The following is a 21940-nucleotide window of genomic DNA, read 5'->3' as shown; positions in this document are numbered from 1 at the left end:
TCCATGGTGTCTGTGCTTTATTATTTTTTACTATGTGCTAGCCATTATACAAAAAATGATCTGCATAATTATTTGAAGCCTATGATGAAAGTGCCTTCCACTACACAGGATTTGCTTTTACTTCTTGCATGTCTGGGATTACCATAAATTAAGAATAATGCTCAAGGTTCCCTGGAAGGTCAATCAAAGTGCAATGCAAGCTGCAGTTACTTGTGAGGACTCATATACCTATGGTTCACACTTACCTTGAGATGTAGTCCTTTGAGGTCTCAGCTTATTTTGGGGAGGCCCTACCATTACATCCTAAGTAACCCTGGGTATTGATTTCTCTCTCCCTTGCCCCTGCTAGACTATCAAAACCAATTTTCAAGTTTGTTGAACTCAGCAATACTCACAGCAAAAATGAAGCTTTTGTACTCATTTCTCTCTCTGGATTTCCACTTCCCCATCATTCTCTTCCTGGTAAGTTCTTACTACCATGTCAACTCTTTGATGGCTTTGAAGGTATAATTATTTACAACCAGCTTTGAAGCTGTTTCCAGATAATCTAGAATTGGTCTACCATTATTGGAAATAGGAAGCCATGTAATGTCTTCCTTGGCACACAGCAGGTACTCCATAAATGATAGCTGAATTAGTTGAATTACAATTTCCTAAACATACTCCCCCTTTTTTTTTTGTTTGTATAAGAACTATTTCCTATTCTTAAAACACATAGAATGCCCATTAGAACAAATACCACCTTGTCCTCAAATTTATTCCTATTGTCTCTACTTTCCCAAATATGAATCCTATTTCTTCTCCATCTGAATCCTCACAAGTCCTGGTCTGTATCATTCTCTCAGTACTTAACTAGATAGAAATGTTTTAATATGCTCTTTATTGCTCCTCCAGATTTATACTTTCTTGACATTCCTGGGCTTCTGAAGAATTTCCTCATGTCCTGTCTAGTTCAGCATATATTACAGATTTGGGTGGGTGGGTGGGAATATTATATCCAGTACTATTATATCCAGTATTATTGGATAATATAATGGATATTTATCCATTATATATCCATTAATATATTAATATTATATCCAGTATTATTATATTATATCCAGTACTTTTAGGTGTGAAGTCCTGAGAAGAGTCTCTGAATATTTATTCTTCCCTACTGCTGGAAGCAGGATGCAGCCTATTTTAAAAAATCTCTTATATTTGTACAGCACTTTATAATTATTAACAATAGGGTGTTCTCACATACTTGCCTTCTACTTGCATATTCACTATCATCATGCGGCAGATGAGAATCAGAGGGCAAGAGAGAGTAAATAATATTACTGATCAGAGCCACAAAGTCAGAAGTGAAACCCAAGTCTTCTTTCCCCAAGCCCAGGGATCATTCCAGGGTACTCAGCTGCTTCCCCATATTATTTGTGCCATTAGTCATTAACGTGCAATAACACCTAAACTCTTTGGAAGCATACATTCTATACAAGAAAGCATGTGCAGTACAGGCGTTAGGTTGCAGGCAACAAACAGAGGGGTTGGCTCAGAAGGTACTTCATACACACCTCTGGAATGAAGGTTTTCTGCACCTTGGTCTTCCTTACCTCACAACCTTGGTTCCATTTCTCATGACTTGCATGTCCACCATACAGCCCCCAGTAACATAGGCGGCTAGATTCAACTCTGAGAATTCAGCCTAAAAGAGAAAGCAAAACAATAAGGATTCACAAAATACTAGGGATGCCAACGACTCGTAACATTTATATGTGCCAAATATACATTTAAATCTCATGTGAAATTAGTAATATTATTTATCTCCCTTTTTGAACGATGAAGAAGCTGAGATGCAGAGAGGCATGGTGACATGTCCATGGTTACATCGCTACTAATTTCTACCTCCTTGAAGGTGGAAGAAGATACTCTAACTCTAGGGGAGTGGACAGGCAGGGGGAGAGAGAGATAGGAGGTAGTGGTATAGAGAAACTCCATAGTTACCAAGAGAGGGGCAGAGACAAGAGATATAAGCAGTATTCTTTTTTTTGGTCCCCACTAAGGAGTATTCTTCATGTTTATGTACCAACTACAGCGTCACATTTGTGTTTTATTAGACATTTCTGTATCCTTCTATGTTCATCTTTTTGTTGGCTTATTTGGTTGAGCAAGCTTTAAAAATTTCTGTTGCTATTCCTATGGAATGTGTGTATGCTAAGTAGCTTCAGTCATGTCTGACTCCGTGCAACTCTATGGGCTGTAGCCTGCCAGGCTCCTCTGTCCACAGGATTCTTCAAGCTAGAATACTGGAGTGGGTTGCCATGCCCTCCTCCAGGGGATTTTTCCAACCCAGGGATCGAACCTGCATTTCTCATGTCTCCTGCATTGGCAGGTGGGCTCTTTACCACTAGAACTACCTAGGAAGCCCTTTCCTATGGAATACATCCCTCCTACCAGATTATATGCTCCCTGGGGGTAGTGACTTGATGTTATAACCATTTCCTAGGTCTGCCATAACAAAGTACCCCACTAGGTGGCTTAAACACAGAAAACTGCTTTTTCACAGCTGTGGAAGCTACAAATCAAGGTGTGGGCAGCACTGGTTCTTTCTGAGGGCAGTGCAAGAAGGCTCTGTTGCAAGTTTTTCGCATTGGCTTGCAGATGGTCACCTTCTCTCTGTCTCTTATCAGTATGTTTTTCCTCTACGCAAGTCTCTGTAGCCATTCTACCAGTAATACTGGATTAGGACCCACCCTACTGACTTCACTTTAACTTGATTATCTCTGAAAAGATCCTATCTCCACATACCTGTGTCCAAATAAGGTCACATTCTGAGGCACTGGGCCTTAGGACTTTAACACATGAATTTTAGGAGACGTAATTCAACCTGTAACCCCACTCTAGAAAATGCATAATACTACACTGACTTATACAGAAACCAAAAGCTATTTCTTTGGATTTAATGAATAAAAATAACTGCTCACTTACATGCAACGCTCACTATTTGCCAGGTACTGTCCTAAGCATTTTATACGTATGAATTCATTTAATCCTCATACTTGTCTACATGAAAAACCAAGGCAGAGAGAGATCAAATAACTTGCACACTGTCACACAGTAGGTAGCAGAGCCAGGATTTAACCCCAGGCAGTTTGGCTCCAGCCTGTCTTTTAACTGCAGCACCCCACTGTCCCCACTGTTTAGCTAAATAAGGCATTAGGTAGACTGCAACTGGGAATTTTAGGGACCTAAAAATAAACCACTCAAAGAGAAAAACAAGTTTACATTGAAGGGAAATATCATTTCATGGTGATTTAAATGTATCCCCTTGGAATCATTTACCAGAAATTATGACCAAAGACCTAGCTATCTTCCCAGATGGCATTAAAGCAAATCCAGAGTGCTTGTGTCTCTTGTTTTAATTAATAACCTCATTATGCTGTGGAAAGGTGAAAAGCAAAGAGCTCTGTAATGAGGCCAGGTTGGTAAACAGTGGTAATGACCCAGTTATTAAATCTAATGCCTTAAAAATTCAGCCCATCATGTTCAAGATATTTCATTGGTAAGATTACAAAGAAGAATTAGCGAGAAAAGTTGCTTGTGTGGAGAAAAAAGAAAGTTGCAACACAGAATTGCTGGACACAAGATATACGAAGAAAAGAAGTGAGTCAGAATCTTGGATGGTAAAATCTCCAATTAGATGGCAAAGATCCAGAGGCTATCTTGCTGCTCAAATGGAAAGAGAACTACCTGGATAGAAGACACCCTCGGGCTTGGATATACAAGTCAGAAGTTCATCTGGTTCAGATCTGAGTGTCTGCAGTTGTCTCCTAGTCATAGTTTATGAGTAATTTTAGGAGGTAGATTCCTGGGTTATAGGGCAGCAAGCCTCTGCTAGATCAAGCACAGATAGCTGGAGTAGCAAAGAAATGGCACTTTCCAATTTTATCTTTCTAAAAATTTCAACAACCATGAAAACAAACATAGAAGTATCCAACCATCTCTCCTTCAAGACAGCATGATGACCCTGCTGGTAGAATCCTAAATATCAGGGCCTGGAGAGCTCTCATAGACTGTAGTGGGTTAAATGGATTCCCCTAAAAGATATGTCCGAGTCCCAACCCTTGATACCTGTGAATGTGACTGTATGGAAACAGAGTCTTTGCAAATATAATTAAGGCTCTCAGATCCTGGATGAGAGTGGACCCTAATATAATAAGATGTATTTATAAAAGAAGAGAAGGGGAGACAGAAGGACCCAGGAAAGAAGGCTGTATGAAGATGGAGGCAGAGACTGGAGTTACATTGCCCCAAAACCAAGGAACAACAGGAGTTACTAGAAGGTGGAAGAAGCAAGGAAGCACAGTCTTCAGAGGGAGTACAGATCTGTTGACACCTTGATTCCAATTTCTGGCCTCTGAGAGGATAATTTATTTTAAGCCACAAAGTTGTAGTAATTTGTTACAATAATCCTAGGAATGTAATAAAATAATTCTGGAAATTGGATCCAATTTTAGTATTGCATGCAAAGGCGTCAGGGTTCAAAAAATGTCAATTGGTTTAAGGTAAGGCTCCTGTATCCACTTCAGCAAACACATACTTAATGCGTATACACACACACACACAAAATAAAGCACTACTATGAGAGTCATATTTCTGCATTTTCTGCTGTAAGTTAACCTTTTGACCTCAAAGACATTTTGGTCCCAATTATTTCTAATGTGATGTCTCTTTACTATATACTAGGCATGGTGGTATAGATAAATAAATATTGAAAGAAACTACATTTAAAAGTAACTGCTCAACATCTGATGATTTTGGTCAAGTTACTGACTGCTTAGAATCTCAGTTTTGACATCTCTAAAATGGAGGCAATGATATCAGTGGTTAGTGAAGATTCAAGATAGTGTATATGAGACACCTAGCACAGAGCTGAGACATACATAGGAGGAAGATCTCTATAAACAGCTATCATTATTATATTCAAATACTTAACTGTCTTAGTGAGAGTAAATTGAAATGCATAAAAAAGGGTATAACCAGAAAAAGAGAAACCTTTTCAAATATTTATAACATAAACAATTCTTAAAATATGAAGGCATACAATATAAAGAGTAAAGATTTCTGCTTAATTAGGTCCACAATGGAGTAACAGGGACTATATTTACACTCTCATCTTAAACTTGGAAAGCCAGACAAAATACATTAATAGTTTTCAGACACTGAACAACAGGCATTGTAGGAATATGACCTTGCAGAAAGGAAACACATGAAATTACCTCTGTGACTGCCCTAGCTGACTGCCTGGAGGCAGTTTTCAGGTGTAGGAGAATGCAGTCAGTGCCCGTAGTCTGACTAAGCTGAAGAGACAAATGTTAGAATTCAGGGAGGCTGAAGAAGGCAATGGCACCCCACTCCAGTACTCCTGCCTGCAAAATCCCATGGATGGAGGAGCCTGGTAGGCTACAGTCCATGGGGTCGCGAAGAGTCGGACATGACTGAGCGACTTCACTTTCACTTTTCACCTTCATGCATTGGAGAAGGAAATGGCAACCCACTCCAGTATTCTTGCCTGGAGAATCCCAGGGACAGAGGAGCCTGGAGAGCTGCCATCTATGGGGTTGCACAGAGTCAGACACGACTGATGCGATTTAGCAGCAGCAGCAGCAGCAGAGGTGGCTAGAATTTGCAGGGCAGAGTAAAGATACAACTGTACAGAAAAAGGCCTCCAGGCAGATCTGTAAGTCTTTGGCTGCGTACCGATATGAGCATGCACGAAAGGCAATTTCTCAGGGCCAGTGACAGAACTATCAGAAAAGAGTAGACTCATACTCCAGAACACACCCAAGGCTGGGGATAGTTCGTGTTCTCACCAGGTAAGTGTAAAGGCTTTGTAGTAAGAGTTGAGTTCTCAAAACTTTAGTAGTGGGGCTAAACGAGCCCTGGATCACAGTGTGCTCTGGATCTAGGATGACCAATTTGTCCTAGTTTACCTAGAGCTTTCTCAACTTCGCAGAAGCTCCCCTCAGTCTCAGTTTTTCAAATTCGATGAAAACTATAAACCTACAGGCCTAAGAAATTTAACGACTCCCAAGCAGAAGAAACATGAAGAAAATCATACCAGCGTACATAATAATCAGCTTACTAACAAACCAGTGATGAACAGAAAACCTTCAAAGCAATCAGAGGGGAACAAAGAATGACAGCTGGGCTTCCCTGGTGACTCAAAGGTGAAGACTCCACCTGTCAATGCAGGAGACACAGGTTCAATCCCTGATCTGGAAAGATCCCACATGATACGAAGCAACTAAGCCCATGTGTCACAACTACTGAGCCTGTGCTCTGATGACTTTTTTCTTCAAAGACTTCTTAATTTGAATTAGAGTCAAGTTGTTACAGTCTGCCATGCCTGTAGGCACCTCACTTTCACTTTACATTTTGCCATAAAAAGTACATTTGTAAATACTCTCGGACTTGGAAGGAAGTCTGTTCGTTTTGTGTCAGTGTAGTTCTCTGCTTCTCAAGGTGAATAACTGACTGCAAGACAATAGTATGAATTATGGGAGTTCATCACACATGCAGAAGTAGAATGTGTAACAAGAACACAAAGATGGAAATGGAAATGTACTGCTACAAGGTCCTTACACTGTATATAAAGTGGTATAACATTATTTAAAGATCAGTTCAGTTGCTCAGTCATGTCCAACTCTTTGCGACTCCATGGACTACAGCACATCAGGCTTCCCTGTTCATCGCCAACTCAGAGAGTTTACTCAAACTCATAGATCTTGATAAATTAAAGCTATTATAAACCTTAGAAGAATGCCTCAAAAAAAGAGGGATAGCTAAATTAAATTTCACAAATTTTTACAGATTGATGGATCTTAATTGATCTGTGCTTACATAATCAATATCAACTTCCCAGATGGTGCTAGTGGTAAAGAACCCACCTGCCAACGCAGGAGACATAAGAGACGTGGGTTTGATCCCTGAGTTGGGAAGATCCCCTGGAGAAGGAAAAGTCAACCCACTCCATTATTCTTGCCTGGAGAAGCCCATGGACAGAGGAGCCTGGCGGGCTACAGTCCACAGAGTTGCAAAGAGTTGGACACAACTGAAGCAACTTAGCATGAGCAACCAATATCAAGATGAAAATTGGTAACAATTCCAGCCTCCCTGAGTACTCTGTCAACTTCAATATAACTGACATCAACTTTCACACCATGATGCTACCACTTTGGTATCTTCTATTTCTATAGCTTAGTTTTGTATGTTCTTGAACTTCATATGAATCTCAGAGTATATACTTTGGTATTTGCATTTTTTCACTCATCACTATATCTGTGTGATTCATTAATGCTGTTGGGCTTAGAATAAGTCATTTTATTTCTGTGTAGTGCTTCAATGCCTGCACAGGGGTGTGTGCTAAGTCTCTTCAGTCGTGTATGACTCTTTGTGACCCTATGGGCTGTACCCTGCCAGGCTCCTCTGTCCATGGGATTCTCCAGGCAAGAATACTGGAGTGGGTTGCCATGCCCTCCTGTACAATAATACATTCATTGGTTCTGCTGATGATGGACACCTGGACTATTTCTAGTCATTGGCTATTAAAAAAGCTGTTATGCCCATTCTTCTACATCTATTTTGATGGACATACACTCTCATTTCTTATGGGTATATTCCTAGGAGTGAAATTATTGGGTCATGGACACCATTAAAGACAGGCAGGTTTTCACAGCAGCATATGTAAGGTCTTTGTATTTTGTTACACTTGTTAAAACCAGGTGTGGGAGGTTTTCAACACTGATCTCAATGATACCTGAAAATGCTGGACTATCTGAGTTTTTCTGTTTATGACTTTTATTAAGCATCTACATGGAGGAATCAAAGAATAGTGGAAAAGAAACTGGTTTGAGGTCTGGGGTCAAGGGATCTAAATTTCAGATTTAACACTGACCAAGTGTATGGCCTTAGGCAAATCCCTCTTTCTCTCTCCACTTTAATCCTCTTCATCTTCAAAATGAGTTATCATCAGCTGAGTCCATTATGTCCATGGTCTGTTTCATTTTCACCTCTCTTTCTTAACCAGTGTCTCCCAATGATCATGGAACGAAAATACTGTTACCACAGCATACCTTATGAAAAAGAAATGCCAAGCAATCATACTTTTATTAGAAAGCTGTTTACCACTTTATATCCAGTTCCTGGTACACAGGAGGTATTGAAAACGTACTTGTGGAATGAAGTGTTATTTTTATACTTTGTAGATGAATGGACAACTACAATACCTACATATGCTAAATAATTCACCTTCTGAAACTGCCCCACTGCCAGATCCACTAGACCACAGCAAGGAGGAGGGTGGTTCCAGGTAGAAAGGAGGAGAAAGACCCAATCTAAGTTTTCATGAACAAAAGCACAGCTGAGACACAGGGCTCTGGGGCAATGAAGCAGTGAGATGCCTTCTGTTGTTGGAGCATGGAGTATGTGGAGGAACACAATAGAACAGAGCTAGAAAAGTGAGTGGGAGGCCAAGTCTGAGGATTTTGAACTCCCTGTGAAGGAACGGTACTCTACAGGGTATTAGTATTCTATTGCTGCCACAACAAATTATCACAAATATAACAGCTGCAGACAACACAAATGCATTGTCTCACTGCTCCATACACATCAGAAGTCCATGTTAGCTCAGCTGATTTCTGTTCTAGGTTTCACAAAGCCAAAATCAAGGTATCAGCCATCTGGACTCTTTCTGGGAGGTTTTGGGAAGAATCTGCTTCCAAGTGTGCTGAATTGAGCTCTCTGCAGCTATAGGACTGAGGTTTTACTTCCTTGCTGATCTCAGCTGAGAGACTGTCCGAGCTCCTTAAGGCTGTCTGCAGTTCTTGTCACATTGTACTCCCCATCTTCAAACTTGTCATGGCATGTCAAGTCCTTCTTATTCTCCAAAGTTTTCTGACTTCCCTTTTGTCACATCTTCCTCTCTAGCCAGAGAAAGTTCTGTTTTTAAGGGCTTCTGTGGTCAGACTGGCCTACTTGGATAAGCAGAGATACTCTTCTTAAAGTCCATAATTGTAATCACATCGTCATCTCCCTTCTAAGTATCATTTTCACAGATTCCAGGGATTAGGGTATAGTCATCCTTGGGAGACCATTGGGAAACACGAAGGGCTGTGTTATAAGAGAGTGATAAATATTTAACCACAAGTATTTACATAGCACTTTCTAAGTTCCAGACTCTATTATCAGTGCCAGTTATGGTTGGAATCATATCCATTAACAAGACCTCTTCTATAGCACCCTCTATCACAAGGAAATACAAGCACCTGTTTATAATTAAATACATGTCCAGCTCCAGGAACACACGTGCACACACACTCATGAGTGTGCACATCACACACAAAAAGATGGAATGCATTCAGTTTCCTGAGAGTCTTTCATGGGTTCTCATCGGAACCTAGAAAGTATGTGATGCCAAGCAGATAATATCACTGAAAGCATGGGGTATTCATGTTTAGTTACCGATAATTGCATTTGCAATGATAATGATGTTGATGATGGAGTAGAAAATGGTGATTGCAATCATCATTATTATAGTAAGTTGAAGGATGCTATTGGGCCAACAGATCAATGCGAAAGAAACTGAAATTGGGACTTGGAATTGGATGAGTGACTGGAATGTACACAAGAAACCGAAAATGTGTGGGAATGTGGAGGTAGCAGCTATCAGCCTTGACCGTGAAGCCTGACTGAAGGAGGGGGGATTTCAACACAAAGAGCTGTTGTCCAGAGTTCCTGAGAAAGACAAGATGCTGGCAGACAGATTGTTCTGGAATCCAAGGGAGGCTGATAAGATACTGGAAATTCTTGTTAGTGAAGACCTATCTCTGGTCCAGACTGTACCCTTAAACCCTTACAGTCTGCCCCTTTCCAAGGCCTTAGACACCCTTTGTAATTTGCAGGAGGGTAAAAGAGAGAGACAAGAGAGACACATAGATACTGGGCTGATGGCAGAAGGTGGGCAGCCTCCAGGACCTTTCCTAATGCTAGAACAACTTCTCATCCTCTGCCCTTTTCTCTACGCTTTCTCACCTCATAAGGAGGAACTGTTAATCTAGTGCTCAGGACATCATAATGCTGCCTTAAACAGTGGGCAAGGTCATTGCTGGGCTGAAAACCAGGCAATCATGTGTGATTCTGGAGTCGACATTCTGCTTCTCTGCAGCTGAGTGCCTGCCGAACTGGGTGGTCCTCATGTTAACTTCCTCTCTCCTGCCTTGTAGCTCCTCAGAGAAGCCACCCTCAGCATCCATTTTGCTCTCAGCCACCTTCTCTCCCATGAGTTTGCAGCACTGAACTCTGATTCCAAGGAGACCCAGATGTCCTGCTCTCTTTTTGTAACTGTGTTTGTGGTACTTCAAAATTATTTAGCAATACGTATTTAGTAAGTTGGAGAAGGAAATGGCAACCCGCTCCAGTATTCTTGCCTGGAGAATCCCATGGACGGAGGAGCTTGGTGGGCTACAAGTCCACGGGCCGCAGAGTCAGACACGACTGAGCGACTTCACTTTCACAGGGCTTCCCAGGTGGCACTAGTGGTCAAGAACCCACCTGTCAATGCAGGAGACATAAGAGTGCAGGTTTGATCCTTGGGTTGGAAGATCCCCTGGAGGAGGGCATGAAAAACCACTCCAGTATTCTTGTCTGGAGAATCCTATGGACAGAGGAACCTGGCAGACTACAGTCCATAGGGTCACAAAGAGTCTGACACAATAGAAGCAACTTAGCACATTTAGTAAGTAACACTCATAAATGGGACATGTGGCTTTAAAGACAGGTAAGATGCTGCACGGAGAAGGAAATGGCAACCCACTCCAGTACTCTTGCCTGGAAAATCCCATGGGCAGAGGAGCCTGGTAGGCTGCAGTCCATGGGGTCACTAGGAGTCAGACATGACTGAGTGACTTCACTTTCACTTTTCACTTTCATGCACTGGAGAAGGAAATGGCAACCCACTCCAGTATTCTTGCCTGGAGAATCCCAGGGACAGGGGAGCCTGGTGGGCTGCCATCTATGGGGTCGCACAGAGTTGGACACGACTGAAGCGACTTAGCAGCAGCAGCAGCAAGATGCTGCACTGCTTTGGTCTGGAGCTGATTCAGGCAACCCTGCACAGGGGTGGTGGGCCTAGGCCCTCTAAAACTTATTTGCTCTTCCTCCTGTGTTTTTGTCTACTTTAGGAACCTACAAAAGGGGTGGTGGTAGTAATTGTCAAGGTAGGATTAGGGCATTCTTGAGTCCTCTAGCAAGTTTTCATCAAAATTCCACCCTAATCCCTAACAGATTGTTATGTTTACTCTTGGGAAGGAAAGTGTGTTATTAACAAATTCCTTTTAAAATAAATCAGCATTCTGCATGCACTGTGATCTTCTTCATTTCTTTTTTTCTTTTTTAAATTTACTTGGCTGCACTGGGTCTCAGTTGCAGCACTTGGGATCTTCGCTACGGTATGGAGGATCTCTTAGTTGTGGCATGAGGGTCTAGTTCCTTGATCAGGGATTGAACTCGGGCCCCCTGCATTGGGAGCATGGAGTCTTAACCACTGGATTACCAGGGGAGTCTCTTCTTCTTAAGTTCTTTCACAGGGTCTTATAGAGACTCATTAAAAGCATAAACAACAGCAGCAACAATAATAAAACATTAAACACAGAAAACCCAAGCTTTACGCAGGCTGTGAACTCCTACAAGATTTAGGTTCTTTGACACCTCCTTCCACCATTCCCTGTCTGCCCCTGTTTCAACTCACTCTGTCATCGCCATGCCATGCTGGCCTCTTTCCCATTATCAAGCACAGGAAGCAGACGCCAACCTCCAATCCCTCAGCCTCTAAACCTTGTTTCTGAGACCTGGCAGCACACCTCTGCTCCCTGGCGCCCCTAGTGGCACCTTCCTACAAAGCACCTGCTGTGTTCCAAGCTATTTCCTTGCTTAATCTTCCCCCACAGCACTCACCGCCCTCTGACGTAAATATTTACATCCATCCCAAGTGAATATTTAATCATCCATTTATTTCACTATAATGGAAGCTCCAGGGGCAGGGATTTTGTCTGTTTTGCCCAGAGCTCTAGCCCAGCACCTAAACCAGTGTCTGGGGAAACAACACAGGTGCTCTGTGAATATCACTGAATGAACAGATGCCCATTTTGCAGATGTCAAAGGTGAGGCCCAGGGAAGCAGGGTAACTTTGTCCAAAGATACATCCTGGGGTCCAAACCCAGGCTGACACCCTTCACACTGTACCAAGTGGCTTATCTGGGGTGACTTGAGTCTTAACTCGCAGAGCTCTAATTCTTACACCTTCCTGTGTCTTTCCCACATCAGTGTGCAGCATCTGCTGGGGAAGTCCACAGGTCCCTCTTTCACCACTCTGCTCCTTCTAACTGCCCTGCTGATAGCAAGTACTTGGCAGGCGGCCCAAAGCCTGCTCTCAGCAAGAACTGCTTCCTGTCGGTTTCGCGCATAGGCCATGTTTTCAGCTCTGAGGCCTGGTGGGCTCAGTGACTTCCTTGGCTGGCATCTCGGGGCTGAGCTCTTTTCCACCAGTACAGACTCACCTTGCAGACAAAACAGACTTTGAATGTCTGAAGACTCATTCAATGGACCTTTCCAGAGGAGGAAATATTGTGCAGAAGCAGTACCAGGGATCTGAGCAAAGGTCTGGGCCACTGGTCAGTGAGAGCTGCCTGGCAGTACTGCCCACCTCCCATGCCAAACACCCAGCTGTGGAGGCAGATGCAAAGGCACCTCTGCTCATCAAAAAAATCTTAATATTCCTCTGTGTGTGTGCATGTGTGTATAGAAGGCAGGTAAGGGAGAGATAAAAACATGTCAAAATACACATAAAAGAGACAAATAAAATGACAAAACCTACATTCCTAAATGTTCAAGTAATAAAATATCCAAAGTTAGTTGGAGTTCACCATATTATTTTTTTAAAAATCAGTAGCAGTGACTTGCAGTTTACAAAGTGCTGGCATGTGAAGGTTTTAGAATCGAACCCCATGAGATTGAATAAAGCTTTACCCCTTACTTGTTGTGCACCTTTAGACAAGTCAGCCTTTCTAAGCCTCAGTCCCTCATCTGTAAATGAGGTTAAGAATGGTACCTTCCTAGGGCAGGTGTGAGCATTGCAATTAATGGATTCCATTAAATGGAATTAATATCTACTTAAGAGTCCTTAGCAAAGTGCCTAAGTGAAAAATGAATAATCAATGTTAGATATCACATTTATGTTCTTTAATTTGATCATTACAATGACCTCCTGATACGAGAGTAGGTATTAGCATTCTCATTAGTGGATGAGAAACAGAGAAAATGACTTGGCCAAGATCACAAAGCTAGCTGAACTCAAGGCATCCATTACTTCATTAACTTAACAACTAATGAGCAACTATTGTGCCAAGAATAGAGACTGAAACAGCAGCATCTGAGAATCAAAGTAAAGCATCCACTGTCATTTTCCCTCTGCCAGGGAAAAACTGAAGGGTAGGGAGAGCTTCTGATAATGTCCGAAGGACAGAAAGTGTTCGCTGAAGGAGGGAGGGAGGAGGGGGAGGAAGAGGAGGGTAGGAGATGGGGGAGGAAGGGGAGACAAAGGATGGGGAGGAGGATTGAGGAGGTGGGGGGAGAATGGGGGAAAGAGGAGGGGGAGGGGAGGGGGAGAAAGAAGCTTTAAGGGGTGGGAATGGCCCCAGAATGGTAGGACCGTCAGAGCCTCATCTCTCCCCATTTCCAGAGCTTTTATAAGGTTGAGAGACCTAGGAATGAATTTTGCCACCTGCAACGAACTTGTGACAGATCGGGCAAATGTTCAGAGATTTTAAGACCACAACCTAGCTACGTATTAAAGAAGGATGAATCGTGTCCCCTTGACACCTACTTCTCTTCACTGTCGCGCTGGGTTCCACAGGTGTAAGTGCCATTCTGCTGAATTCTCAGAAATGTGTGTTTATAGGATTAAACAAAGCACATGTGAATGTCTCCCCGTATTTTTCCAGATGGTTGATGGATGGGTTCAGGGGCTTGGAGATCGAGGTGCAGAAGCAGAGTCCATGTTTGGCAGCTGTATCACAGGTGGGTGTGATGCTGACGGTGAGGCGGTGAGGCTGGAGCTCTGGGAAGAGCTGCCCGGGGTGGGATGATGAGCCTTGAGATGAAGCAGGCATGACGCTGTCGAGTATGGTGAGCAGAGATACTGAAGGAGCTTAAGTCGGGCTGATGTAATTTATTTCTGTAGATTTTTTTCCCAAACAGAAACTTGTGATGACAAGAACATCTCATCCATCAAAGCTCTGAGAAATTAAAATGTTCTATCCTACCTTAACATGCTTTCCTTTATTTGGTTTTCATTTCACACGTCCAACACCATTTCAGTGCTGTAGAAATGAAAAAACCATTCAACCCTCCTTTTCTACCCACTGCTACCCACAGTTTGGGCCTCACCTTCTCTCCCTAGAGCTGCTTCCCAGGGGTCTTTCCTCTTACCTTCCTTCCCTTGATCCAGTCCACACATCCAGGGACCAGGGTAAAGCCCTGCGCCAAGATGAGGGCCTGCTGCTCCCTCTGCTTGGGCCTCAGAAAACATGGCCGGTTTTAAACCCCAGACATGGAGTCCCTGCTGCCCCCTACAGCCTGAGCTTAGTGCTGGACACTTCAGAAGGACCACAATGTCAGCACTCTGAGTGCTAAATGCTGTGAAGAAAAATGAAGCAAGTGACATGACACAGAGTGACTGAGAAGTGTGCGTGGAGAGTACATTTCAGAGAGGGCTGTCGAGTACCCCTGAGAAGGTGACACAGCTGCGAAGAATCTGCATAAGCGTGTGGATACCTTGGGAAAGAGGGTTCCAGGCAGAGAGAACAGAAAAGCAAAAGCTCAAGGCAGGGTGTGATTGCCTGAGGTTTTCAAAGTTTGTTTCTTTGTGGTAAAATAACTGCAATGTAAGATTTACCATTTTAACTGTTTTCTAAGTGTATAAATCAGTGGCGTGAAATATATTCACATTGTTGTGCAACCGTCACCACCATCCAACCACAGAACTTTTTCATCATCCCCAACAAAACCCTCGTGTCCAAGAAACAGTAACTCGTTCTCCATAACTGCTGGTAACTGCTACTGTACTTTCTGTCTCTATGAATTTGACTATTCTAGGTACCTGATACAAGTGGGATCTTACAATATTCATCCTCTTACGTCTGGCTTATTTGACCTGAAGTTTGTCCATGTTGTAGCATATGTCGGAATTTCCTTCACTGTAAAGGTTGAATCATATTCCACTGTATGGATATACCACATTTGTCTACCCATTTATCAATGAACACCTGGGTTTTAGGTCTACCTTTTGGCTACTGTGAATAATGCTGCTATGAACATGGGCTAACAAACATGTTTGAATCCCTGCTTTCAATTCTTTTGGCTATATACCCAGGAGTGGAATTGCTGGGTCATGTGGTGATTCTGTCTGACTTCTTGAGGACCACCATACTGTATTCTGTAGCAGCTATACCATTTTACATTCCTACCAGCAATGTACAAGGGTTCCAATCTTTCCACATCCTCATCAACACTTGTTTCCTGGTGTTTGATTTTAGGGAACTGTGTGAGAAGGCCAGTGTAACTGGATCAAAGTAAGCAAGAAAGACAAGAGCAGGAAGAAGGCCAGGGAAGTCTAACCATGAAGGGTGTATAGCCATGCGAAGGACTCTGGCCATCACTCACAGTGAGATTGGGAGCCTCTGGAGAGCCATGGGTTGTGGGGAGTAACAATCCCATGAATGATAAAACCCAATGCTCTCATCTCCAGAAGCATGGGGTCTCAAGGCTAGCACAAGCCTCTCTTCTTTCAGGCTGCCAGAGGGTTAAGTAAATGCAAACACGGGTAAATGCAGTGAAAGGAGATATTTCCTTCCCCTGCTGACACACCTGATGCAGGAAGCAGACTCCTGCTCCCTGGGAATGAGAGGCCTGGCCAGACTTGTGCTTCAAGAAGAATACGAATGTCGCCTGGACACAGGATGGCTTAGCACTTCCCATGTCAGTTTCTGAGAGCTACTGAACAGCTTAAGGCCCCATCTGTTTTCAATCTTGTTAAAAGGGCCTCGTGTGCTGGCGCCTATTTAAAATAATGCACACATGGAGTTTCTAAAATGAAGAAGAAAAAGGGGCCATGCTTTCCCTGCCGGCACAGCTTATGTGTTTACTTTGGAGCCGGTTTCGGGAGTTCTGAGACAAGACACAGCTAATTTCTCTTCCCGGAGTTGATTTGCAAGTCCCCACAGGCTTTTGCTCCAAGCATTTAAGGCAGCTTGGTATGAACTGGTCACCCCTTCAAAAGGCCACTGTGAAATATCTCCAAATTAAGGCTGAGCTTGGGAAAGGGGAACCCAAAGCCATTTTCCTCCTTGCAAAAGGGCTGTTTTCACAATTGCTTTTCCTCAATAGAGACTTACATTTTTAAAGGCCGAGTTCTCCTTTCTCAGATGTTCCTTTTCTTCCCAAGAGGCCACAGCAGTTTCAAGACAGTGTGACCCAGATAGAGCCCAGAGTCAGCGTGAATCTAATCCCCAAATGGGGATTGCCAGGGTCAGAGTCAGGGGAGAGGAGCCCCCTGCAGTCTATGCACTCCCATGCAGGGAAGCAAAGGTGAGGAGGCTTCTCTGTCCACATTCCGGAGGCAGGCAGCCCCTATGAGCTGCTGAACCAATGTCATTCCTGAGTCATAAGCGTATCTACACATCCAGGGCCACCAAGAGCTGTAATGGGCCATTTCTGACCCTGCAGGCTCAGGAAAAACACAACACAATTGTAGAACCACTGTACAACTTCATCAATAATGGCCCCACAGGCCTGGGACTTTATTACTAACCTCCCCTAAACTTGGAGCAAGGGAAGTTCGAAGAGGGTACGAAACTGAACGTGTTCATGGTGGCCCATCTGTGGCTCCTATCATTTTCTGCTCCTTCACACCTTCTTTGACCCTCAGGATCTAGCTGACATTGTTTTCACTTGATGGCAGCAATGCCCAGCAGCAGAGGGGGCAATGGTTATCCCAGTGGGTACAATGGTAGAAGTAGCAGGAATGAAGAAACGCAGGAGAAGCAGGGGTGTTAGTCTTTGGAGAGGAAGAGACAGAAGAAGTGATAGTACTAAGCACGGCTAGTAGCAAGAGGACTGAAAAGCGTATGTGTGACCTTGGTAGTTCTGGCAGCAACATTATAATATAGACTGTTTGTAATCTAATATCACTAATTATATTTACATTAGGATTACAACGTATAATGGTTAAGCACGTACTATGTGCCAGGCGCTGTTCTAACGGCTTTGCGTGTATTAATTCTGACAGTAGCCCATTAGGTAGGTCCTTTCATCGTTGTTGTTGTTGTTCAGTCACTAAGTTGTGTGTTACTCTTTGCAACCCCATGGACTGCAGCATTCCTGGCTTCCCTGTCCTTCACCATCTCCTGGATACTATCATTATGCCTACTTTATAGTTGGCAGCACTAAGGCATGAGATTAAATATAATTCCCCAAGGCCACACAGCTGGGAGGTGATAGATCAAGAATACAAATACAAGTTATCTGGCTACAGGATCCCTGCTCTCAAATACTCCCCTAGGAGTCTTCCAACCCATGGCAGAACCCAAGGCTAGGAGAGCAGCAGGATGGAGAGATTGAGAATCTCTTCTAAAGAGGATGTCTATGGAGTGGGATACTTTCTGGTGGTTCAAAGGTTCAGAGTCATCCAAGCTCTGCATCAAACAGAAGAGTAATTTTTACTTTGTAATTTGCTTAAATACTGGGTTTTATATAAGACTTAGTTAGAAACAAAAGAGTTCATTTCAAAAGATGGTTAAAAAGCAGCAGTATGGTGAGGCTTTGGGGTTAGAGAGGTGTGCTAACCAGGTCTTATTTTCTGTATTCTGATGCTTTCATATCTTTCAGGCTCACTGAACCTGGATGGACCACCTCTCACAGAGTTAGCCAGAACCTGGAGAAAGTAAAGACTTGCCATAGAGACTACCTGTCAAATGTGAGACAACCATCCAGAGCCCATACTGTAATGACCTTCTCTACCGAGCTCTGATACGAAGAGATGACCCATTGGAAAAGGCCGTGATGCTAGGGAAAATCGAGGGCAAGAGGAGAAGTGGGCAGCAGAGGATGAGACGGTCAGATAACATCACTGACTCAATGGACATGAGTTTGAGCAAACTCCAGGAGATGGTGAAGGACAGGGAAGCCTGGCGTGCTGCAGCTCACAGGGTGGAAAAGAGTCAGACCCGACTTAGTGACTCAACAGCAACAACAAGTAGGCTCTCACTCTGAGCCACTATCTCCCCTGACCCCCAACAACCCAGGGCCAAGTGCCAGACAACCAGGGACAGCCCCTACACCCCAGAGCCTGCTGAAATTATTCAGATTAGTCAATCCAAATGTGCTTACCATGCCTTGCCTTTTCCTTTCAGTGGAACCACAATAATAAAGGCTCTTGCCCACATTTTCCCCTTGCTCCCTCTGCCTCTAGACTGGCCATGATGCTTCCCCATGGGATCCCCACATCGTGGTATTCTGTGCCTCTGCTTTAGGGGACTATGAGTACGAGACACTTCTTCCTTCATGACAGTCATTTCTGTGTCTGCATGTCTTATCATACTCGACTATAACAAATCGCAGGTCCCTACACAACACCAGGCTTGGTCCAGCCCTTTAGGGTTTCACCTGGCTTTGGGCCTCTGTTGCAGGTTGCTGGGTGCACAACCAGGGCTCACACTGACTGAGGTGCGCTGTGTTACAAAGATTCAAGAGCAGGAGGTGTCTATTTCATTCTGGAACTTCCTCGCTGTGGGATCTTGGGGAAATCATAGAAACCTCTGCTGTAGCATTTTTGTAAGAATGAATGAGAAGGTCCCTGCCCTTTCTCTGTCCGAGGCCTTTAGTGATGAGTAAAAGGAAAAGGGAAGGTGAAGTTTCTTCAGAGCCATCTGGGAAGCCCACATCATCATAAACTGAAGTACCACCTCCTGTCTCTAGGGGCCCACAGGGCTCCCTGCACACAAGGAATCATCTTGGAGTTGCTTCAATCTAGTACAGGGTTCCCCAACCTTGGCACATTGACTTTTTTGAGTTGGATAATTCATTCATTGTTATGGAAGGCTGTCTTGTGTACTATAAGATGTTTAGAAGCATCCCTGTCCTCTTCTCATAGAGGTCAGCAGCATCCCCCTGTTGTGACAACCAGAAACATTTCCAGGCATTGCTAAATGGCCCCCAGGGGCAAAATCACCCCTGGTTGAGAATTACTGATGCAGAGAAGGAATGAGTTAAGCTCTCTCCCTTCTCTTTTCTCCTCTCCACCTCTCCCTCTTCCTCTTCTTTCTCCTCCTCCTTTCTCTCCCCATCTCTCTTCTTCCAAAATGCTTGACGTTTGCAACCCCAGGTACCTCTGTGGAACAGCAGGGCTCTAGGGGCACAACTGGAAAATAGCTGCTCTAGTGAACAACTCCAGAGATTGCCAGAATAGAATTCAGCACTCTCTTGATGGTGGGTCTTGGTTTTATTTCCATCGTATATTTACCAACTCAGCTCATCTGGCGCTATCCAACCACCTCATCCATAATTTACCATCCTCTTTAAGTAGGCTCGTATCAAACCCACAGAATGTGAGAACTGAAAGTTCCTTTGGGGCTACCGAGTGAGTTTCATCTTGCTGCCAGCTCTGTTTGCTGCACGGAGAATGATGAAGCTGCCCTAAGCTAAGCCTGCCTTCATCGAGCAGTGGTGTCTGTTGGGGGAGAGTTGGCAGGTAGAAAACACTCCATGCATCTGCCAGTTCCTCCTTTACAAATCAGTCAACCCAGATCCAAGGTCCTCCTGGATTTAACTAAAATGAACCAAATCTTACAATGTGATGAACACAGTAGTATTGCTATTACTACCTCCATTTTGCAAAGAAAGAAACTGTAACCAAGGACACGGAGTCATATGCTCAAAGTTCCATAGGTAATAAGAGGTGGTGCAAGGATTTGATCCTTGCTCTTCTGATCCAAGACACAGCTCTGTCCATCATACCAAACCCTCTTGAGATGTCTCATCTTCTGAGGCAACAAAGTTTCCTCCACACAAATATTACAGAGCAGTAGTAAGAATTAGTGAAATGAGCCTGTTTACTTTCAGATTCTTAATGTCATTTCCCAATAAATATAAGCAAAGAACAGTTAAAGTAAGGATTAGAAGAAACCAGAAGCCACACAGAAGGGTGGTGGGGGTAGCAGATGTGTATCCCAGAAATGAGGGGTGAATTAGCAAAGTCAGGAGAATCTGTTTTACAGAGTATGGACTGCTCGGGAGCCAGGAGTTCAAATCCTGTAACCTGCATTGCTGGACCTCTCTGAACTTTAGTTTCTTCTGTAATAGTAATGGGTAACTCCAAAGGCCACCATGAGGATAAAGTGAGGTGGTGGTTGTTCAGCTGCTCAGTCATGTCTGACTCTTTGAGACCCCATGAACTGCAGCACACTAGGCTTCCCCATCCTTCACCATCTCCCAGAGCTTGCTCAAACTCATGTTCATTGAGTCAGTGATGCCATCCAACCATCTCATCCTCTGTCCTGTCCTTCTCCTGCCTTCAGTCTTTCCCAGCATCAGGGTCTTTTCCAGAGTCAGCTCTTCTCATCAGGTGGCCAAAGCACTGAGCTTCAGCTTTAGCATCACTCCTTCCGATGAATATTCACGATTGATTTCCTTTAGGATTGACTGGTTTGACCTCCTTGCAGTCCAAGGGACTCTTAAGAGCCTTCTCCAAAACCACAGTTCAAAAGCATCAATTCTTTCGTGCTCAGCTTTCTTTATGGTCCTACTCTCAGCATCAGGGGTGTGTGTGTGTAGCAAGTGCTTAATATTTAGGACTTTATTATTATTACTACTATTATTGGTATTATGAAATACTAAATTTCATGAAGGTATTTGGGGGGAAAGGAACCTAGTTCTAAACTGATTTTAAAACCCCTCCCCAGAAAAAGGAGTGAGGAAAGAGTTAGGTTTTAGACAGATGGGTACCTGGACAAACAGGTATATAGATAGATGGAAGAATGGACAGATAGATGTTTATAGAAACAACATTTGGGGGAACCAAGATGCAGAACCTAAGGGAAAGTCACTATAAATAGGAGATCATCTGAATTAAGTATTAGCTCTCCAAAGACCCTCAGAGGCACCAGTGAGCAGAATGAGGAAGAGAGGCAGTTGGAAAGCCACGGCGGTGCCTGGTTGGGGGGGGCCTTGGTGCTACCGAGAGACTTTGGCCTGCTTCCCACAGACATTAAGGAGTCTGGGCCACAGAGAGTAAAGGGAGAGAGAGACCAAAGTGGTTGTATGAGAGTAAGCAAAGTGAGACATGTGATCAAAACCTGGTTCTGTCCAATGAATGCAAATGTGGGGCTCCTGGCACTTGGCTGGCCCAGCCACAGGAGGTTCAGCCCCTTCGTTTCCCCTGCTTTTCCTGGCAGCCAGAGGGGAGGGCTGACTGTCTCCTCTCTGTCTGGACAAAATGTAGGCCCTGAGGTGGGGTGGGTGAAGAGGTCACCTGGTTCAGTTCCACCTCAAACAGTCTGAGAACCCATCCAGAAGCTCATGAAGGGAACCTCAGGGAGGAAAGAAAGTTCCAGAAACACAGGTAAACAGGTCCCTGAGAAAATCAATCTGAAAAAGTGCTGTAGGCAGGAGGAAGCAAGCCTTTTTTCCAGGTCCAGCGGGGCAACAGGTGAGCCAAAGAAAGCAGGCAGGCACAAGTTCCAATCACAATTCTGTTGCTAATCCCTCAAGTACCTACTTTACCCCTCCCAGCCTTGGTCTTGTCATCTGAACAATAACAGGACTAAATATAGCATTGTGAGAGAAGCAT

At 43.8% G+C, this 21940-nt stretch overlaps 1 protein-coding gene across 1 annotated transcript in view; it reads right to left on the bottom strand.

Moving 5' to 3' along the window:
- SYN3 (synapsin III) overlaps positions 1–21940 on the bottom strand; it is a 492105-nt gene that overhangs the window by 398556 nt on the left and 71609 nt on the right. The window contains exon 4 of the mRNA XM_055574733.1: positions 1596–1687. Within this exon, the coding sequence (XP_055430708.1) occupies positions 1596–1687 (92 nt within the window). The remainder of the gene's footprint in view (positions 1–1595; positions 1688–21940) is intronic.

The sequence above is a fragment of the Bubalus kerabau genome, chromosome 1, assembly GCF_029407905.1.
Source record: "Bubalus kerabau isolate K-KA32 ecotype Philippines breed swamp buffalo chromosome 1, PCC_UOA_SB_1v2, whole genome shotgun sequence".
NCBI lineage: Eukaryota > Metazoa > Chordata > Mammalia > Artiodactyla > Bovidae > Bubalus > Bubalus kerabau.
Note: the sequence above shows the minus strand (reverse complement) of the source record. Positions and strands in the feature narration are given on the sequence as shown.